This window comes from Musca autumnalis, unplaced genomic scaffold, assembly GCF_047663935.1.
Source record: "Musca autumnalis isolate F117 unplaced genomic scaffold, ASM4766393v1 scaffold_2, whole genome shotgun sequence".
Lineage (NCBI taxonomy): Eukaryota > Metazoa > Arthropoda > Insecta > Diptera > Muscidae > Musca > Musca autumnalis.
Window position 1 is genome coordinate 178160632 of NW_027411755.1, and position 24112 is coordinate 178184743.

The following is a 24112-nucleotide window of genomic DNA, read 5'->3' on the forward strand; positions in this document are numbered from 1 at the left end:
TGAAACAGAAATGTATTAACATGACTTCCAAGAGAACTCCCTCATACGCTTACCTTAACCGGATCCTCGCCCTGTTCAAATTGACAGGCATTGCCGAATTCATCTCTTGGCTCAATGTGCAGTAATGTCGGTGATCCAGCACAACAAACAACCGTACTTGCCGGCCTTATAAAACGTGAGCGTCTGGCATCTATGGGCCCCGGTATAAAGGTCTTGCTGAAGGGTGACCCAGCAATGTGACTGGAACCAATCATTACCGAAATCTTATATTGACCCGCTGTGCGTACTGTAAACTTAACCTTAGCTATATTGGCATTATTGGGATCTGTGGGAGAACCCAATTCACTGATGGTAACCATTTTCCGTGTACCCTCAGTAACTTCAACAAAAAATTGATCTGTATCACAGATGGGATAAGGCTGACCGTTGCGCTGATAGAAACGTACAACGAAGCACATTGTACCACCCACCACGGCAGGATCTTTCCAATCCCATTGGACTTTGCAATTGGCTGGCAGTAAATATTTACCCGTAACATATTGTAAGAGAGAATGTCGTGCTTCGGGAGCCAACGAGGGTTGTGTCATTGCTGCCAATGTGACCAGACCGGCCACCGATACGGACACCACCAGCATACCACCCCATGTCCAGGCATCTTGATGTTGACTTGATTTTACAACTGTTGACCAAAGCTGAGCCTTGAGCGCATCCAGCTGTGCCTTGGATGTGGGTAAATTTTGTCTGGCCTGTGACCAAACTTGCCAATCTTTGCCCAAAATTTTACTGGCTCGTGAATCTTCCAGCCAATAGACATCTTCCAGAGATGCCACCTCAACATTTAACAGACGTTGATAGTGATGCTGTAGGCGATGATCTTTCAACCATTCTCGTAGGATAAGCTTTTGTTGCAAATGCATTGCTGCTCGTTGGAGTCGTTGTTCATCACCGGGCGGCAGCTCAGGCAGGCGATCGGGGTCACCGCAACTAGATAAAGATGAAATGCCTGAAAGAAGAGAGAAATGATGATAAGTAACAAGCTGATTTCGGAAACAAATTATGCACTTTTGTGGATAAATAAATTATCCACGTTTGTGGATAAATAAATTATCCACATTTGTGGATAAATAAATTATACACGTTTGTGGATAAATAAATTATCCACGTTTGTGGATAAATAAATAGTTCACGTTTGTGGATAAATAAATTATCCACGTTTGTGGATAACTAAATTATCCACGTTTGTGGATAAATAAATTATCCACGTTTGTGGATAAATAAATTATCCACGTTTGTGGATAAATAAATTATCCACGTTTGTGGATAAATAAATTATCCACGTTTGTGGATAAATAAATTATCCACGTTTGTGGATAAATAAATTATCCACGTTTGTGGATAAACAAATTATCCACGTTTGTGGATAAATAAATTATTCACGTTTATGGATAAATAAATTATCCACGTTTGTGGATAAATAAATTATCCACGTTTGTGGATAAATAAATTATCCACGTTTGTGGATAAATAAATTATCCACGTTTGTGGATAAATAAATTATTCACGTTTGTGGATATATAAATTATCCACGTTTGTGGATAAGTTAATTATCCACGTTTGTGGAAAAGTTAATTATTCACGTTTGTGGATAAATAAATTATCCACGTTTGTGGATAAATAAATTATTCACGTTTATGGATAAATAAATTATCCACGTTTGTGGATAAATAAATTATCCACGTTTGTGGATAAATAAATTATCCACGTTTGTGGATAAATAAATTATCCACGTTTGTGGATAAATAAATTATTCACGTTTGTTGATATATAAATTATCCACGTTTGTGGATAAGTTAATTATCCACGTTTGTGGAAAAGTTAATTATTCACGTTTGTGGATAAATAAATTATCCACGTTTGTGGATAAATAAATTATCCACGTTTGTGGATAAATAAATTATCCACGTTTGTGGATAAATAAATTATCCACGTTTGTGGATAAATAAATTATCCACGTTTGTGGATAAATAAATTATCCACGTTTGTGGATAAATAAATTATTCACGTTTATGGATAAATAAATTATCCACGTTTGTGGATAAATAAATTATCCACGTTTGTGGATAAATAAATTATCCACGTTTGTGGATAAATAAATTATCCACGTTTGTGGATAAATAAATTATCCACGTTTGTGGATAAATAAATTATTCACGTTTATGGATAAATAAATTATCCACGTTTGTGGATAAATAAATTATCCACGTTTGTGGATAAATAAATTATCCACGTTTGTGGATAAATAAATTATTCACGTTTGTGGATATATAAATTATCCACGTTTGTGGATAAGTTAATTATCCACGTTTGTGGAAAAGTTAATTATTCACGTTTGTGGATAAATAAATTATCCACGTTTGTGGATAAATAAATTATCCACGTTTGTGGATAAATAAATTATCCACGTTTGTGGATAAATAAATTATTCACGTTTGTGGATAAATAAATTATTCACGTTTATGGATAAATAAATTATCCACGATAGTGGATAAATAAATTATCCACGTTTGTGGATAAATAAATTATCCACGTTTGTGGATAAATAAATTATCCACGTTTGTGGATAAATAAATTATTCACGTTTGTGGATATATAAATTATCCACGTTTGTGGATAAGTTAATTATCCACGTTTGTGGAAAAGTTAATTATTCACGTTTGTGGATAAATAAATTATCCACGTTTGTGGATAAATAAATTATCCACGTTTGTGGATAAATAAATTATCCACGTTTGTGGATAAATAAATTATCCACGTTTGTGGATAAATAAATTATTCACGTTTATGGATAAATAAATTATTCACGTTTGTGGATAAATAAATTATCCACGTTTGTGGATAAATAAATTATCCACGTTTGTGGATAAATAAATTATCCACGTTTGTGGATAAATAAATTATTCACGTTTATGGATAAATAAATTATCCACGTTTGTGGATAAATAAATTATCCACGTTTGTGGATAAATAAATTATCCACGTTTGTGGATAAATAAATTATCCACGTTTGTGGATAAATAAATTATTCACGTTTGTGGATATATAAATTATCCACGTTTGTGGATAAGTTAATTATCCACGTTTGTGGAAAAGTTAATTATTCACGTTTGTGGATAAATAAATTATCCACGTTTGTGGATAAATAAATTATCCACGTTTGTGGATAAATAAATTATCCACGTTTGTGGATAAATAAATTATTCACGTTTGTGGATAAATAAATTATTCACGTTTATGGATAAATAAATTATCCACGATAGTGGATAAATAAATTATCCACGTTTGTGGATAAATAAATTATCCACGTTTGTGGATAAATAAATTATCCACGTTTGTGGATAAATAAATTATTCACGTTTGTGGATATATAAATTATCCACGTTTGTGGATAAGTTAATTATCCACGTTTGTGGAAAAGTTAATTATTCACGTTTGTGGATAAATAAATTATCCACGTTTGTGGATAAATAAATTATCCACGTTTGTGGATAAATAAATTATCCACGTTTGTGGATAAATAAATTATCCACGTTTGTGGATAAATAAATTATTCACGTTTATGGATAAATAAATTATTCACGTTTGTGGATAAATAAATTATCCACGTTTGTGGATAAATAAATTATCCACGTTTGTGGATAAATAAATTATCCACGTTTGTGGATAAATAAATTATTCACGTTTATGGATAAATAAATTATCCACGTTTGTGGATAAATAAATTATCCACGTTTGTGGATAAATAAATTATCCACGTTTGTGGATAAATAAATTATCCACGTTTGTGGATAAATAAATTATTCACGTTTGTGGATATATAAATTATCCACGTTTGTGGATAAGTTAATTATCCACGTTTGTGGAAAAGTTAATTATTCACGTTTGTGGATAAATAAATTATCCACGTTTGTGGATAAATAAATTATCCACGTTTGTGGATAAATAAATTATCCACGTTTGTGGATAAATAAATTATCCACGTTTGTGGATAAATAAATTATCCACGTTTGTGGATAAATAAATTATTCACGTTTATGGATAAATAAATTATCCACGTTTGTGGATAAATAAATTATCCACGTTTGTGGATAAAAAAAAATTATCCACGTTTGTGGATAAATAAATTATCCACGTTTGTGGATAAATAAATTATCCACGTTTGTGGATAAATAAATTATCCACGTTTGTGGATAAATAAATTATCCACGTTTGTGGATAAATGAATTATCCACGTTTGTGGATAAATTAATTATCCACGTTTGTGGATAAATAAATTATCCACATTTGTGGATAAATAAATTATCCGCGTTTCTTTATAAATAAATTATCCGCGTTTTTTTATAAATAAATTACCACCGTTTGTGGATAAATAAATTACCAACGTTTGTGGATAAATAAATTATCCACACTTGTGGATAAAAAAAATTTATCCACGTTTGTGGATAAATGAATTATCCACGTTTGTGAATAAATGAATTGTCCACGTTTGTGGATAAATGAATTATCCACGTTTGTGGATAAATGAATTATCCACGTTTGTGGATAAATGAATTATCCACGTTTGTGGATAAATGAATTATCCACGTTTGTGGATAAATGAATTATCCACGTTTGTGGATAAAGAAATTAGTTACCTTTGTGGATAAACATATTATCCACGTTTGTGAATAAATAAATTATCCACGTTTGCGGATAAATAAATTATCCAAGTTTGTGGATAAATAAATTATCCAAGTTTGTGGATAAATAAATTATCCAAGTTTGTGGATAAATAAATTATCCACGGTTGTGAATAAATAAATTATCCAAGATTGTGGACAAATAAATTATCCACGTTTGTGAATAAATAAATCATATACGTTTGTGGATAAATAAATTATCCACGTTTGTTGATAAATAAATTATCCACGTTTGTTGATTAATAAATTATCCACGTTTGTGGATAAATAAATTATCCACGTTTGTTGATAAATAAATTATCCACGTTTGTGGATAAAGAAATTATTCATCTTTGAGGATAAAGAATTTATCCACATTTGTGGATAAATAAGTTATCCACGTCTGTGGATAAATAAATTATTTACGTCTTTGCATAAATAATTTATCCACGTTTGTGGATAAGTAAATTATCCACGTTTGCGATAGGTAAATTATCCAAGTTTGTGGATAAATAAATTATCCAAGTTTGTGGATAAATAAATTATCCACGTTTGTGGATAAATAAATTATCCACGTTTGTGGATAAATAAATTATCCACGTTTGTGGATAAATAAATTATCCACGTTTGTGGATAAATAAATTATCCACGTTTGTGGATAAATAAATTATCCACGTTTGTGGATAAATAAATTATCCACGTTTGTGGATAAATAAATTATCCACGTTTGTGGATAAATAAATTATCCACGTTTGTGGATAAATAAATTATCCACGTTTGTGGATAAATAAATTATCCACGTTTGTGGATAAATAAATTATCCACGTTTGCGGATAAATAAATTATCCACTTTTGTGCATAAATAAATTATTTACGTTTGTGGATTAATAAATTATTTACGATTGTGGATAAATAAATTATTAACGTTTGTGGATAAATAAATAATCCACGTTTGTGGATAAATAAATTATCCACGTTTGTGGATAAATAAATTATCCACGTTTGTGGATAAATAAATTATCCACGTTTGTGGATAAATAAATTATCCACGTTTGTGGATAAATAAATTATCCACGTTTGTGGATAAATAAATTATCCACGTTTGTGGATAAATAAATTATCCACGTTTGTGGATAAATAAATTATCCACGTTTGCGGATAAATAAATTATCCACTTTTGTGCATAAATAAATTATTTACGTTTGTGGATTAATAAATTATTTACGATTGTGGATAAATAAATTATTAACGTTTGTGGATAAATAAATAATCCACGTTTGTGGATAAATAAATTATCCACGTTTGTGGATAAAAAATAATCCACATTTGTTAATTAATAAAATATCCACATTTGTTGTCACACTCTTGCTGAACCTGAAGCTTGCAGCAGAATCAGAGTAACAAAAAGCAAACATAATTTGGGCTATCTGCCACACACATACAACAATTTGCTCCATTTCTCTCTAGTTCACTCCCTCTACCTTCCCGATTTAATTTAATAAAACGATTTGATTACATCGTTTCATTTTGATAACAGCCATGGTTCGTTGTTCACATTAAGATAATCTCACTTTTAATCAGTACTTAGTAAACGTAATTACATTGAATCCCCTTTCCACCCCTTGCCCTGAAGTAATTATTGCCACCAAAGAAATATTTTCAATTTGTGACAAAAACAATGTAAATAACTTGGTGTGCCACCCTCTCCTCCTCACACACCGCTCAGCCATAACGTTAAACATTTACTTAGCTTTGCAAATTACAACAAGCCGGCAAAATAGTAGTAACTTGGTTTATTTCGTTCACTTAATAATTTTAATGGGTCTTGGGCTTGCTACGTCTTCGCATGCCTTTCTTTTCTCCTATTAAATAGGGTAAATTATTTCTCAATTGCTCACGGGTTGGTTGAATATATTTTTGGCAGTATAACTTCTGTCTCTTTCTCTTCATATTCTGCTGTAACAAGTATTTAAGTAAGTGATTTCAAAATCGTTAAAGTTGGATATGCGACAAAGGAATTGACATTTGTCATAATGGTTGTATCTCTCACACACATACACATTGTTCAAAACTTTCCCCACAGTAGCTTCATAGCAAAACTTGTCTTAAATGCGAATTTTGCAGTACCTTTCGCCATTTTTGTACCTTACTAGCCCTCTTGGCTGTAGAATAACTGCCAATCAATTATAAGTAATTTTGTGAATTTATATGAAAGGCGTGAAATATTCGAATTGAAATGTTGGCGAATGTCGTGAATAAAGTAAAGAAAATGCCATTAAAACAAACAGCAACGTCATTATCCAAATAAAAGCCAATAATATTTTACCTTTTGGGAAAGGATAGAAAGGAAGGAAAGAAGAAAAAGACATTGCGTTATTGGTTATATAGTGTAATTATATGCAGTCTCTCGGATATACATACATGTTGAATAAACAAGTGAGCAAAGGCTATAGTAGAAACGGGGCCGACTATGTGATACCATACACCACTACCCCTGTACATAAGCTCTTCACTCGTAAACATTTCACCTATTTGGCTTTTATACCAAATTTTATATTTGACTACTGTCGACATCTACTTGGTACTGATTTAAAGATTTGTTGGTATTCTTGATTAGCATTTTACATGTCTTTAATAGACCAAATAGAAGCAGAGGTATTTGTCATAAATTGTGATAGTTTAGCGCCATTTGCAATAGCTCTGATATTTTGCCATAAATGTCACATTTTGTATTAATTTAAAACTCAGAGGTATGAGTTTTATTATCAAGGTCTCTCCTTGGAATATGTCCAACAGAAGCAGAAATACCTGACATGGAAATAAAATTCCATAAATTTTAAATTGGGATATCCGTCTTTTTCTTTTTCAAGATCACAAGCATTTTAGCAATTTTGGTAACTCAATTAGGAACATTTTAAAGCTTAGAATGTCTTCATTTTTGAAACGCATCCAACCACAGCTGATATACTCGTCAGTACAATTCAAATAAAAACAAGTAAGAACGGCGTTAAGTTCGGCCGGGCCGAACTTGTTATACCCTCCACCACAAGTTGTATTGAAGTAAAATGGAATAATGAGTTTCCTTTCGTGTATGAAGAAGACTTAATACTAAATTTCAGCAAATTTCCGTAGAACAATGTGAGACACTGTTCTATGGGGGCTATGTCAAAACGTAAATCTATACCGACAAATTTCTGACGGAAAGTTTTTAGACTCAAAAAAGACTAAATACCAAATTTCCTATATTTCGGTAAGAGAATATGGCTAAAACTTAAAAAATACCGAAAATCAAGAAGTATGCTTCTATGGGGATATAGGAAGACGTGGACCTATACTGATAATACTCTTCTGGAATATTTCATAACTCTTGGAAGGCTAAATAACGAATTTCAGACATTCCGGTGGGATATTGTCGTCACAATCTTCAGTATTACGAAAATCGGGAGGTAACGTTCTAAGGGGGCTATATCGAAACGTGGACCTATACCGACGAATTTTAGTCGGAAATGGGGCAATATGAAAGCTTGGACCTGTACAGACAAATTTTTGGCGAACAGTTTTATATCACATTGAAGACTAAATACCAAATTTCAGCCATTTTGGTGGAATATTGAAGCCACAACCTTCAAAATACGGAAAATCGGGAGGTACCTTTCCATGGGGGCTATATGAAGGCGTGGACCTATACCGACAAATTTAAAGGGCAAGTTTGAGTACCCCCAACGAAGTCAAAATACCAAATTTCAGCCATTTAGGTGGAATATTGAGGTCACAATATTCAAAATACCAAAATGTTCAAAATACCGACAAAGTTCTGGGGGAAAGTTTTATACCACCAACGTAGACTAAGTACCAAATTTCAGCCATTTCGGTGTGACAATGAAGCTAAAACCTTCAATATACCGAAAATTGGGGGAAAGTTTCATACCCCTAAAGAAGACTACATACCAAATTTCAGCCAATTTGGTAGGATAATGAAGCTAAAACCTTTAAAATACCGAAAATCGGGAGGTACCGTTCTATGGGGGCTATATCAAAACGTGGACCGATATATCCCATTTTCAATACCAATCATCCTGCAAGTAATAAAAACTTCTGTACCAAATATTGACTCTCTATCTTTGAAATTGCGAGCTGCATCTTGATTTCAACAGACAGACGGACTTGGTTAAATCGACATAGAATTTTATGCTGATCAATATTATATATACTTTATAGGGTCTCCGACGAATATTTCGATATGTTACAAACGGAATGACAAATTTAATTATACCCTCCATATGGTGGAGGGTATACAAATGGGAAAGTGGGATGTTCGCCAACCTCTTTTGCATCACAATAAAGATGATTTTTAAGCAGATAGCCTTTGCTGTTAATGCTTTGTAATTATATTTATTTGTAATTATATTATTTTATTATAATTTGTTGTTATAAGCTCTGTTCCTTTACGTTCAAGAATCTTCAAGTTTTACTACTTTTTACTCGAAAAGCGTTCCTTTACTTCAGACGCAACACAATTCATATGGGAGCAGTTTAAAACTTTTACTACTTTTGCCGGTTTTACCATTTTCATAAGTAAAGGAACAGACCAATAATAAACATTTAAATAAATAAAGAGGATTTTTCTTCACGGGCTTTCCCTTTGGAATAAGCCTACTAGAAGCGCAGATATTCGCATTTGAATAAAACGTTGAACGTTCTCCACATAATTTCTTCTCTTTCACCATAATAGCCTTCTTCCTCTATGGGACCCCCCATTAACCCTCAAAATTTCATGATGATCCGATCAATATTGCGATTGAAAAATGGAATGTATTACCGACTATTGCGACATCTCCGTTATTTGGCCACCTACACCAACCTAATTTGCATCATTGGAAAGATGGGATTTTCTACTTTCGTGGTCATGCTTTGCTTTTGGAAAACCACCAACCAAAGCTGTGATATTTGTCATTATAACAATCAAATCGCAAAAAAATAAAAGTTGGGTTCTACTTGCGACTATTGTAATATTTCGTTGTTTGACCACCTACGACAACCTACTTTACATCGTTAGAAAGGTGATATTTTCCACTTTCATTGTCAGGATTTGGTTTTGGTATACCCCTTATAGAAGCTGAGATATTCGCTTTGGAAAAAACGTTGACTTTTCTCGGAATAAGTTTTTTGCCCATTCCGACCCCTAAATATTATCCGACCATGACCAAAATCAATAGCCTTCTTCCCCTCCGGACCCCCACCAACACCCAATATTTGGTGACGATCCTATCAAAATTGCGACATGTAGCCTGATTACAAGGTTTAGATGGACAGACGGACGGACGGAGGGACGGACACACATAGCCTGATCGACTCAGCTCGTCGAGACATTCATTCTTTTTTAATATATAAGTATGGGTCTACGACCATTATTTCGATGCCCATTTGCACATTTATGTGGCGACAAAGATTCGAATACGTATACGTAATATCCCACGGTAATTTGTATGACGTTACTCAAACGTTTTTGAACTAGTACAGTAAACTAGGAACTTGTCGAATCTCAGGTTATAAAGAATGTGGCATTTCACGATAATTTTAGGTTGGCAACGCAAGACGAAGAATCCTGACTTAATAAAATGTAAACTTAATTATTTTGGTACAAAATTTAAAATTGATTAATTGAGATAATTATATAATAACGAAGTCGTTATACAGTAGAATCGCGCTAATTTGTACCTCGATAAATCGAAATTTCCTTCGCATTTTAATACCTCGCTAAACCGAAAACCTCGATTATTCGTATAAAATGACCGGTCCCTTGGATATCGAATTATCGAGATTCTACTGTACATAATTTACCCCTTGTAGCACATTTGTAATCAAATATTTATCAATTATGAGCAATTTTGTACCTATTTAACAAAATCGGTTTAAAGCGGTTTAAAAAAAAAAATTAAAATTTCGGTTAATCGAAACCCGTTTTGTTTAAAGAAACCGGTTTTTTGGACACCCTAGTCGCTATTGATATTCATTTCTTATGCCTTCTCCAAGAAACCATGTGATGATCTGTTTGGTGTCGGAATTGGAAGGCGTAAAGACGAATTTTAAAATATTTCACTGACCATAGACTTAAGTCCTTCACACTGCACGCTCCATTATGTTGGTTTTCTGATTACGTCGGTATTCCGCTATAATCTGTGGAACCTTCCCAGCTAATGTATTGTTAGTCGGTGCGTGTATATTGACTTTGACCCTTTAACTTCATTAATTATGGGCTTGTAATGCATGAAGTTGATAATTAACCCTCCAACCGGCAAGCCTGCCTTTAGACGGGTCGCAGTAAATACGTTGCTGTGCAACAGGAATTATCAGTAATGAAACGAATATCACTCTTACTGACAAAAAAACTCAGCGACCATTTGTCTGCTTATTACAAATTATTAAGTGGCAAAGTCAATTTTTAGAAGAAATGTGGAAAATAATTATTTTTACGAAGAGTTTAATTTTCACAAAAGTATAAAATCTTATTCATTCACAGCTTACATATGAAAAAATTATTTTCAGATAGGTAAATACGTAATCTTTCGTGTGTAGTGTGTTTTGAATCAGTTTTTTGGCGAAAGATAGCTTTTAGCGGGCGAAAATTGGACACAGCCTAAAGGCGGTCCTGCTGGTTACAATCAACTTTTGCATACGCATTGCTATATTCACAGAGATTTTTTATTTTAGTTTTCTGTAAACATTTTTATGTTTTAGACATTCAAGCACGAAGATAAATGTTCAAAAATGTATTCCATATGCAAAAAAGTACAATATTTCCACGAATTTTCAATTTTAAACTACGTGCGACCTAAAAAATATATAGGAATTTTAACTATTTAACCTGAACCTGCAATAAGTAAATCAAATCAGTGCAATATTTACAAGCGACGATGATGGTGAAGCCCATCATAGTTTTTAAGCTAACTTGACACTTTTATTTTGATTTTACTTGTAAGCAAATTCTGTGTTAATTTTGTGTTTGATTAATAATATATGTATTTATATGATATACTAGCGGACCCGGCGAACTTCGTCTCGCTATTAAGGAATAAAATTTCATACAAAAACTCAATTTTCGATTTTTCCAATTTTCCGACTTTTCCAGAGAGATTTTCCAAAATTTTCTTCCGTAAAGACCTTCTCCTCGAAAATACGAATAACTGACAAAAAATTTTACAGAAATCGGCCTAGCCGTTCTCATTTTATGAATTACTATACATTTTTTACACCATTTTTATATATATATAGATAGATAGATTATATTGCTGTGATAATAATATCAAAAATATACTTTAATATTGTAGATTTCCCTGAGGATGCAATTCACGTAAATTGCGAAATATTGGAAATGATAAATAAATAAACAACAAAAATAAGACCTCAAGCTCAAACAATTCTGGTTTTTTATTGATATCAAAAAGGTCGAACAAACACACAATAATATACTATTTATATATTTATCACCATTCAACAGTCAACACTCGTTGTGAACAGTTCGCTCTCTCTCTCAAGTTTATATTTTTAACCAAATTCGGATCGTTTAAGTTTATTCGTACAAACAGCTTACTTTTGTTTACGTTTTTTATTTTTTATTATTCATCGGTACGGTGCATAAAACAAGAACTTTTAGTGACATTTAGTTATCTCACCATGGCTTCCTCCTCGGGGGGGAATTATTATGATATTCTCAGCGAAGCTGAAAAGAATATCACATCTCCGAAACGAAAAAAACAAAAACAAAACACAACTTACAGTCTAGGTAATACATTAGACTATCCCCAATTATTTCAACCAAAAAGAAATCAACCATGCCCGAAATATGTTGTGATGAAAAGCAAAACACCTGAAACCCCTTTAAAAAGCTACAACATATTTCTACTATCTAAAGCTATTCAAGGAATTTCCAGTGAAACACCCTTAAAAACCATTTTCACTAGAGACGGTAACTTGTTATTTTTAACCAAAAATGAAATGCAAGCTAACAGATTCCTGAAAGCTACGAATCTCCCAGGTATTTGTGCCATAGAATGCTCCCTGCACGCTTCACTAAACACCATTAAAGGATTTGTCTATTCTGATCTGCTTACCAATCTTACCGAAGAGGAAATAACGAAAGGTTTGCAAAACCAAGGTGTTGTGGCCTGCCAAAAAATTACTTCCTATAAGGATGGAATAGTCTCGAATACGCCAATGCATGTTCTAAGCTTCAACTCTTATGAATTACCGAAAACCATTGACATAGGCATAATGAGCTGTATCGTTAAAGAATACATTCCGAATCCAATTCAGTGCAAAAATTGTTTCAAGCTTGGACACACAAAAAAACACTGTCAAAACAGTGCTATATGTGAAGTATGTGCTTCTTCTATTCATGACCCTTCTCTTTGTGTTAAAATACAATGCGTAAATTGCAACCACGAACATCGTTCAAACAATAAAAATTGTCCCGCAATCAAGCAAAGAAAAGAAGTACTAAAAACGAAAATTAGAAACAAATGCTCTTTTAAAGAAGCAATAAAAAATACACCTACGCCTGACACTTTTGATATACCAAAGGAAACGTTAGAAGAAGCAATTGAGATTAGAAGAAAGAGATTGAACCTAACACACAACAATATAGATAAATCCGTTAAACCAAATGAAACCGTCATCAGCCAAGAAAACGTAACAACATGTAACAAAAACAATACAACTGAGACTAATGAATCCAGTGACAACTCTCACTCTCAAATACCAAGCTGTTCAACATCATTTAAAAAAACAACAAATGAAATTACAGAAACTCAACACTCTCCTTCAAAAGAAAAAGAACAAAAGAAACAAACAATAAACAAAAATCAACTGATCGAAAAATTCAACTCAAAAATTGCAAGTTTGTCAGCAACAACAACTACTACAGCAACAACAACAACTACCGCAAACAAAAATAAACAAAACTCAAGAGATTCATCTATTGAAAGAAATAAAAGTAACAACACAAAACAGCAAAAACATAACCCAGCAACAATCTCGAAGAGAAGATCAGAAATTGATGAAGATATTAATATGATTGATTAAATAGATAAAGCAAGTTATTGTTTGTCCTGTTCCGGAGCCTGTAATGACCTACCATTTTCTGATTTCGACAATACCATATGAATTGTCGTAGATTTAGGGAATGGTGGGTTCTTGCAGGTTTTGGAACAGGACAAATAATTAATTTGTTTATTTATTTTTATTTTAAAAATTCCATGGATAAATTCAAAATAATCCAATGGAATATTAAAGGTCTAATAAATAATTATGCAGATCTTCAAGTATTAATCAAAGACGAATTGCCGCATTTTATCGCTGTGCAAGAAACTCACATTCCCTACCAATCCCAACCAATACCTCCGAATGGTTTCGACTCATACTCAGTTAATGACCCTGCCAACAACAGCGCCAAGGGTGGATTGGCAGTATTCATCAAAAGAAATATTCCACATAAATTAATAAACAACACATCAAAACTTTCAAACATCGTAGTAGAAGTCACGTTGAATATAAAGATTACTATAATCTCCGTCTACATACATCCTAATGAAACATTTTCTGCAAGCGATGTTTCAGATTTATTTCAAAATACGCAATCACCAATTATACTCTTAGGGGATGTAAATTCTTGGAATATATTATGGGGATCAAACAAAAATAATCAACGAGGACTAGAGCTTGAACATGCTCTTAATATGCATAATCTTTGTGTACTTAACGACGGCAAACCAACCCATTTATCTACATTCAATACTTTCACAAATATTGACATTACGTTCTGTTCACCTTCTTTGTTGCCGCTTACACAATGCCATACCCTAATTGATCTACATGGAAGCGATCACTTCCCAATTGTTACCAATATTACTTTGGGTCAAAATATTTCCCCCACACCACCAATACAAAAATACAACTTTAAAAAAGCCAATTGGCCAATCTTTCAGCATATTGTTGATGAAGAACTGAATAATAAAAACCTCCAAACCAATCCGAATAAAATAAATGCCGTAATTACCAAGTCAATTAGAAAGGCCTGTAACCTTTCAATCCCAAAAAAATCCTTGCGTACAAAACCATCAGTTCCGTGGTGGAATCATAATCTATCGATTCTGCGCAGAGAAAAAATAATTAGTTACAGGAAATTCAGGAAGTATCCAGAGCATACCAATTTGGTAATTTATAAAAAGGCTAATGCTAAGTTCAAGCTAGAAAACAAAAAAGCAAAAATGTTATGCTTCTTAAATTATACTAAAAACATTTCTAGAGACTCTGCCATTTCAGTAATATGGGACAAGGTCAATAGATTAACAAATAAAAACTCAACTAATAACACCATTTGCGCAATCAAAACCGATAACGGAACAGTTACAGAAGCTCAGGATATAGCTAACTATTTTGGAAGTCGTTGGTCTAAAGACTCGTCAGACTCAAACTTTTCGCCCGAGTTCCGTTCATCCAAGGTCCGGATTTGCGAGAAATACTACAATGTACCCACGAATAAGCATGCCAAGATTATTGATTCTAACATAACTAAGACAGAATTATTACTAGTACTTAAAAAGGTAAAGGGAATCACTCCCGGACATGATCGTATTTCATATAATATGATACAGAACCTCTCTAGTAAAAGTTGCGACAAACTACTGGATTTGTACAATGTTATTTTTGAGACTGGTATAATACCTCACTCCTGGAAAACTGCAATAGTGGTTGCAATTCCTAAACCAAACAAAGACAAAATGGACTTCTCTGGATATAGACCAATTTCTCTTCTACCATGTCTCTCAAAACTGATGGAACGTATAATTTCAAATCGTCTAGCATGGTTTTTAAACATTCGAAAATTAATTGCACTAAACCAAGTTGCATTCAAATCCGGCCGTGGATGCACTGACGCCCTGCTTCATATAGATTATTACTCTACAAAAGCTTTATCAGCGAAAAATCACGCTTCTATATTAGCAATAGATTTTGAAAAGGCATTTGACCGCATAGGCATACACGTTGTCATGAACGAATTACTTTCCTGGGGAGTTGGATCCAAAATACTGAACTTTATCAAAGGTTTCTTGTCTCATCGCACATTTAAAGTACGTATCAATAACCGCTACTCCGACATCTTCAACTTAGAAAACGGAATTCCACAAGGTTCACCACTGTCTGTTGTACTGTTTCAAATTGCTTTTAACAAGATCAGCTTACTCATAAATCGAAATCCAAAAATTTATCACTGTCTATATGCAGACGATTTATATGTTCTAAGCATAAACAAAGACAACAACAAAACAAAGGACGTATTTACAAATATCATTAATGATATAATGAATTGGGCAAAGACCTCAGGTGCAAAAATCTCCTTACCTAAATCTTCGTTATTACATATATGCAGAAAACACAGATGCAAGCCGGAGGAGATATCCATTAATAACATCAACATACCCCAAGTAACCGAACTAAAAATCTTGGGCATTAATTTTGAAAAAAATTATCGATGGAGAGGACAAATCCTAAAACTAAAAAAAGAACTTGTACATAGAGCTAACCTAATTAAATATCTCTCAGGTCGCTCTTTTGCACACATAAATACTTTGATCTACCTTGTCAAAACGCTAGTTCTAAGCAAAATTGATTATGGATTGTATTTATTTGGAAACTGTCCTAACTCTACGTTGAAGCTCATAAAATCAGTTTACCATGATTGCATTCGATCTAGCATATATGCTTACCGAACTACACCAATACAAACATTACTAATTGAATCAGGTCTGCCTTCCCTGGAAGACAGAGTCGTAGAGATAAAAAATAAATTATTACCTAAAATACTTTCATTCAACTCATCAGTTATAGACGAAGACGTTTCCAAAGTACTGATAGCAAAAAGAACACCCAAAACTCCCTCCGTGATCTACGAATGCTTAAAACACAATATGATAAATTTCCAAGAAAAGCTTATGAAATACGAAAATATTCACCCCGTTTGGATGTTCCCGGATAAAGTCTGTGATATTTCACTTTCCAATTTTAAAAAAGAATGCACACCAAATGATGTGTATTCACAACACTTTCGTCTCTATATTGGTCTTCACGCAGATTGGAAGTTACTTTACACTGATGCTTCAAAGGATCATAACAACACAGCGTATGCTGTCGTTGACGACAATGGCTTAGTTCTTGGCTGTAAACGGTTAAATAACATATCCTCCATATTTAGTGCTGAGGCGGCTGGCATATTAATGGCTATTAATATTGCCAAACTTACCAAACATAAGACTATTATATTTTCTGATAGCCTCTCCGTACTTAAAGCCGTTGCAAACATTTCCAATACAAAATGGAAATCCATTAATAAAATACGAGATTGCCTAATATCAAATAAGAGCACTATAAAGCTATTTTGGATACCGGGGCACGTTGGAATAAATGGAAATGTAAATGCAGATTCTGTCGCCAAATATGCTTGCATGGCACCCCTACAAACTGATTCATTAATTGAGAAAATGGATCTTAGAAAACATATTTCTGCAGAGCTTGGTCAACATTTTCAGGCCAATAAGTTTAACTATCAACACTACCACTACAGTAAAATAAATCCCACATACATGCCTCCCGTATATCCCACTAACGTTCATAAGAAACAAATTCGGATATTTTCCCGTCTACGGATGGGACATACAATTACCACACACCAACATCTGTTAAATAAAAACATAGACAACAGATGTACTAAATGCGGTAACATAAATTCCGTTCAACATATTTTAGAATCCTGTACCTGCCTCTCCCAAATTCAACATACTATCCTCAATAATAATGCCATGGAAATTCTCAAAATCCCCAGCACGGACAACATCAACAATATTTATAATTTTATATCAATCACAAAGTCAATAATATAAATGTTCATATCCTCCAATATCTTAAAAATTATAAATTGTATTAGCTGATGGCCTCTGCAGCCAATGCTTTTCTTCTTCTATATATTAATATTATATTCACTATGATATTAATATCAATAAATAAAATAAATAAATAAAATATATTTATCACGGTATCCTAATATTGAGAATTACTATTCAAATTATTCCTTTGAGACAGTTCGTATCTCAGTAACATCCAACTAATTTGTTTCCATCAGAAAATATCTTCCCTTCGATGACAACACAAAACAAAGAAACTTCAGAAAGTGGGATATGATGATATTTTCAAAATTCATCAAATTATTAAGAGTCTTAATAAACAATTTGATACCGTGACAAAAAATCGGGTATGCATTGACGAATAAATGTATTCTACAAAAAAGTTGACAACATTTCGTCAACATATGCCTCCAAAGCCCCGCAACTATAGCGTGTCCTATGTGGTTGTTATGGTTTTTCCAATTATACAAAGAAGCTGGCGATAACGATGGAACATCTGACATAGGAACATCTTCCAATGCGGTCATTAGATTATCAAACATTAAATGTCCAGGTGAATCCTTTTTATGGGATATTTAGTATTGCAAGGGTAAACAGTACGAAACTTGCAAGGGTGTAAGTTCGAATACACAAATTTTCTGCTCCAAATGAATAGTAAATGCATTTTTATGAAATAATAACATTTCTCCTAAATTTATCTTAAAAACAAAAATATATCTTATAAAAACACAAGTAAAGAGATTATTTTACTAGAATTTTTATTGCATTACCAGGCAGGACCACCTTTTGGCGGTCAACAGCCTTTCTTACCTAGAGGGCAATTTTAACATTTTTGCCAGATTTTACTATTCGCACATGTCTTATTTATCTAAAAACTATCAGCAAATAATTTTGTTAAACAGAAAAAGAAATGGCCTGTTAGAGTGTTAATGGCAAACAGGGCAAATAACCTCTAAAATGCCATTGTTTTTATTAACTGGCAGTAAAGGTAAAATCGTTCGCATGCAACTTAAAAAAGAAACACACTTTGCGTGGTGATGTAGAAACTTGTGGATATTTATGGTCACGAATGCAAGAACAAGAAACACAACTTCCTGTATATTTTCCTCCCATTTTCCAATGAACAAGTTCAAAGTAAAGTCAAGGGAACTAACGATTGTTAAAGGTTGTTATAGAAATTCTACAAGTACATATGCTATGAAAGGAACTAAATGCAAGAATTTATTTGTATATGATATTTTATACAAGGAGCTAAAGCGGATTAGTCTAGATATTAACCTATTGGACGAAATTGTTAAAATAAATATGCGGCAGCCTTGGCATCTACTCGTACATACAGCCTAAAGGCAAAATAGGGAGGATGAGACTGAGAAACTCAGTGCGAAACATCGTACGATGATGTTATGAATACTCCATCAATTTCTTAGGAAGCGAGGAAGAGTATCAGCGGGAAAAATTCTGTAACTCATTTTCGGTTACCGCCAAAAATCGGTCATATTAATACTCAAAACTATGAATAAAAGGTACCAATAAAAGTTCACAACACTGTTGCTATCGGCAGGACTTAGCAACAATACCATTTTAGAGGCATTAAGAAAATTTGAAACTGCAGGAAGGTGATTCAATTTAAAGTATGAACAGCGGGATTAAAGAGGACATGGCGTTACAAACATCGTCGCCCTCGCAAATATTGTCGACAGCATAATACCTCGCTAGGAAATTAGTGCTATATAAAAACGTGACCTTTACCTATAATTCTTTGCAGGAATGCTGTATATTCCAAACGAAGACAAAATACAGAATTTTACATATTCCTGTAGGATAATGAGGCTAAAATCTTCAAAATACCGTTCTGTGGGGGCTACATCATAGTGGACCTATATTGATAAATTGTTTAGCCTCAAAGAAGACTAAATACCAAATTTCACCCATTTAGCTGAGATAATGTGGGTAAAACCTTCAAAATGCCGAAAATCGGGGGTACCGTTCCATGGCAGCTAAATGAAGACGTGGACCTATACCGACAAATTTCTGATAGAAAGTTCTTTCTCTCAACGAATACCAAATACCAAATTTCAGCAATTTCAATGCGATAATGAGGCTAAAACCGTCAAATTACCGAAAATCGGGAGGTAACGCACTATGGGGGCAATATGAAGGCGTGCAAATATACCGAGAAATTTCAGGTTGAAATTTTAATTATGAGCCTAAAACTTTAAAAACTCCGAAAATCGGTCTATGGGGGCTATATCGAATCTTAGTCAATTTCCGATTTTCAATACCAAACATCCTAGGAGCAGTAGAAACTTCAATACCAAATTCAACATACAGACGGACATGTTATATCGACATAAACAATATATAGGGGAATTTCTGAATGAATCGGACACTTATTCAAAAAGTGGTTTTTAATTTCCTTTATTTTGTTTTGGTGATGCTGTTCATCAGCAAAACTTTTTAGTATATCTTCAGATATTTATTGACTGAGGGTTCCACAGATATCGCGCCTTGAAAAAATCGAATTCTGTAAAAGCTATAGGCAAAAAACTACAAACTCAAAAACTCTAACTCATTTTTTGAGTTACCGACAAAAATCGGTAAAATTAAAATGCTTATAATTTCGGTAATTAACGATGTTTTTCGTAAGTTAGCGACGAAAAAAAAGTAGTCGCAAAGTTCTACCGATAGTAAGAGTGCTGTTAACTTTTTTTAAAGTTTTCATTCATAATTTTGAGTATTAATTTTACCGATATTTGTCGGTAACTCAAAAAATGAGAATCGCACTACAGATAAAACAAATAGAAAAACATTGCACAGTGGACTTGGGTGAATTTTTTAAACATCAATTTTTCTCAATGACTCTTCTATTTTCTTGATTTTTTTCTGTATTAAACTACGATTAATCACATAAATTTTAAGTCATATTTGGTAGTGCGATTCGAATAGTAACTATTTTTCTTAATTTTTCTTCTATTTTTTTATTAGATATTGAACCATTTTTTTCTATTTAACACAATTCGACTTTTTTAAGGCGCGATATCTCTGCAGCATTTAGAAGCATCATCACAACAAAAAATAAAGGAAATCAAAAACCACTTTTTGAAAATATTTCCGATTTCACTCAGATATCCCCATATACACTTTATGCGGCCCATACACTGTGGGCATGCAGGACAGCATTTGTAATAGTATTAGTAAATTTTGAAGCATTTGTCAATGTATGTGTGAATATTTTTTGCAGGATAGAAATCAGAATAGTTTTGATTTTGTAAATGGACCCCTTTCAATCCATTGAATTTTATTTATTTTCCAAGTAACCAACAAACAACTTTTGTAAACAACAATTATTTTTTGTGAGTAAATTAAAAAAAAATGGAAAAAAATTGGAATACTCCACTCAAGCAATCAAAATTGGAAAACTTCAATCCAAAATCGAATTTAGGAGGAAAATTCATCATTTTTGGAATATGGATTGAAGGAATGTCACATACTATTCAATCACACACATACACAAGGGTTCATCGGTAGTTGTCCTGCATGCCCATAGTGTATGGCCGGCATTATATGGTTTAACACTTTCCGGCAAACTTTTGGCTAGAGTCATGGAGAAAATAAGTGTAAAGTTATTTGTTTAAACACTTATTGTAAATTCAGTAATTGTGTTATAATTAAACACGTATATTTAGTTTAAGGTTTCCTTCCCACCATATTAAGTAAATTCTAACCGCCCCCTTGTAACTTTGTTGTACAGCATTTGACTGCATTTGAGTTTATTCTTCAATGATTTGCTACTAAACTCAAACGGAAGCGAAATATTGGTAGTTATGCCAAAAATGAACAAAGCAATCAGGTGGGCGGGCGTTTCATTTTTCTGCATTACTCAGCACTTCTGTTATCCACGACGACGTATTTGAAGGCCTTTAACAAAAGGTCACAGTATTGCTCTTTGATATTTTACTGACTAAAAGAAAAATGCCGACTAAATACCGATGTGGATGATATGGATTTTGCTTCAAATGTGTATTTTTAGATGGATAGAAAATGCAATAGCGAAACTATTGCTTTGTATCACGAATTAGATTTGTGTTATTCTTTTTGCTAATCAAAATCTCATTAAAATTTCGAAGCAACGCGGTAAATCTTATTACCTAATACATTTTAAAATTTATGGAAATTTTAAGAATATTCTCTTAAGCCTTTAATAAAGAATATTTAAGCAATATTATCGTCAAGTGATTATTTATGATTATAGTCTAAGATTTTCAATCCCATAAGAGAAAAAGAAGTGTTCTTTCTTATGCCAAGGTGTTCAGTTCGATTCTACATTTAGCACAATGATATGGACCTCCACTCTTTACACGCTGAACGCTGGCTGGGAATCCAAATCGGGCGTTCAGCGTGCAAAGAGTGGAGGTCCATATCATTGTGCTAAATGTAGAATCGAACTGAACACCTTGTCATAAGAAAGAACACATCTTTTCAAAAAAATTCAACTACAAACTTCATTCCAACATCCGAAAAAATATTAAACAAATCATGCCCATAAACCTAAGTTCAGCAAAATGCAAAATCAAACACCCACCAAATATCACAAACCCACATCCGCAACTATGGCCAACTGTTCGTCCCGTCATTGCAAAAGGATCGTAAAACACACAGAGAGATAATATCTAAGTGACAAATACAAGCAACCACCACAACCATCGCCAATATCAAGAGGTTTGTGGTGTGTAAACGGCTGCAGGAAACGGAAACATGAAATAAAAACCCACGCTCATTTTCATTGCTGAAGGCAGGCAATGCAAACTAGAACAAGAAAAAACAAACTGTCACTAGAAACAGGCTATTTAGCAATATTGCCTCCCCACTAAGAAAGGGAGAACTGGGGGATATTTGCATATTTGTCGTCAGATATCATTGCATTGGAGGTTAGTAAAATTTCATTTTCTTTTTACACTTTTTACACTAAAACATTTCTAATAATTTATGATTGACCTTGAAAATTCAAATAAATACTTTGAATAGTGTTTGTGTGTGTGAGAGAGAGTTCTGTGTTCATTTACCAAAGTAAATAAACGCAATTGAAGAATTTATTCCATACATTTAAATGTACATTTGCCTTTACATGTCTATTTTCACACCTTTTCCGCATTGACTGCATCGAATAAATTTGCATCATGATTAGGAAATTTGTCAACTTTAGGTTTTATTTAAAGGGAAATAAAATAAATGTTGAGTTTGAAAGGAGCGCCACGACGTTAATTTCGGCCGGGCCGAACTTTTCTTATCAAAGACCGCGTTGCTAGCCAGTCGTATTGAGTTTTAATGATAACTGTTTATGGTGTTTATGCTTTACAATTCAATTTCTTTAGGTCACCGACGTAGTCAGGGGGGGTGGGGGTGCGAAATGATTTTAGTTTCCATAGGATATTAGCAGATTCTACACTTTTTTTCATTTCAGTGTAAAATTTTTAACTGTTTTAACTTTGTCAAGAAAAATGTAAAATATTGGGGGAAGTATTACAGAGGATAATTTTACTAAATATATAAAGTGTCCAAAAATAATGAATAATTAAACCTTTTAAGTAATTTTCTGCATAGTCGATGTCATGTTGTAAGTTGTTTAGAAGTGTTTAACCGTAACTTTAGACTGGCTGCAGTATTACTGACTTCAGAACATTACGTTTGCGGCATATAACAATCTATACTTTGGCTTATGAACAACATTTGGAAAAACAATTTTTTTTTTGCGAGAAAACTTAAAATTATATAAGAAAATTGCCTTTTTAAGACTTTCTAAAAAATGTTTAACAAAAATAAAACGGGATCGCGCCTTCTTTTGAAAATACTGACAATTTTGGGGGGTAATATAGGGGTATAGATTTGATCTAATCCCTTGGTTTTGAAGTAAATACTCTCTACTCTCGCAAGCAGTTAAAAAATCGATTTTTATACCCTCCACCATAGTATGGAGGGTATATTAAGTTTGCCATTCCGTTTGTAACACATCGAACTAATCATTTGCGACCCTATAAAGTATATATATTCTTGATCAGGATAAAATTCTAAGACGATCTAGCCATGTCCGTCTGTCCGTCTGTTGTAATCACTCTAGCGTCCGCAATAATTGAGATAGAGTGCTGAAATTTTGCACGCGAGGGTCTTTTTTCCATAGGCATATCGAAGATGGGCTATATCGGTCCACTCTTTGGTATAGCCCCCATATATCGGTACCTCCCGATTTTCGGTTTTTTGAGAATTTTAGCTACAATTTTTGACCGAACTAGCTGTAATTTGCCATTTGAGGTTGTCAGTGGTCATGAAATATCTCCACCAAACATCGTCAACATAGGTCCATATTTTGGTATGGCCCCCATATAACGGTACCTCCCGATTTTCGGTATTTTGAGAATTTTAGCTACAATTTTTAACCGAACTAGC

General features: G+C 33.3%; 1 protein-coding gene across 10 annotated transcripts in view; it reads right to left on the minus strand.

The window, feature by feature from the left end:
* The window catches only part of LOC141394936 (apoptosis-resistant E3 ubiquitin protein ligase 1), a 142055-nt gene that overhangs the window by 20128 nt on the left and 97815 nt on the right, over positions 1–24112 (minus strand). For all 10 annotated transcript variants that reach the window (XM_073970106.1, XM_073970104.1, XM_073970112.1 and 7 more), the window contains one exon: positions 54–1003. In XM_073970106.1, coding sequence (XP_073826207.1) covers positions 54–1003 — 950 coding nt within the window. The remainder of the gene's footprint in view (positions 1–53; positions 1004–24112) is intronic.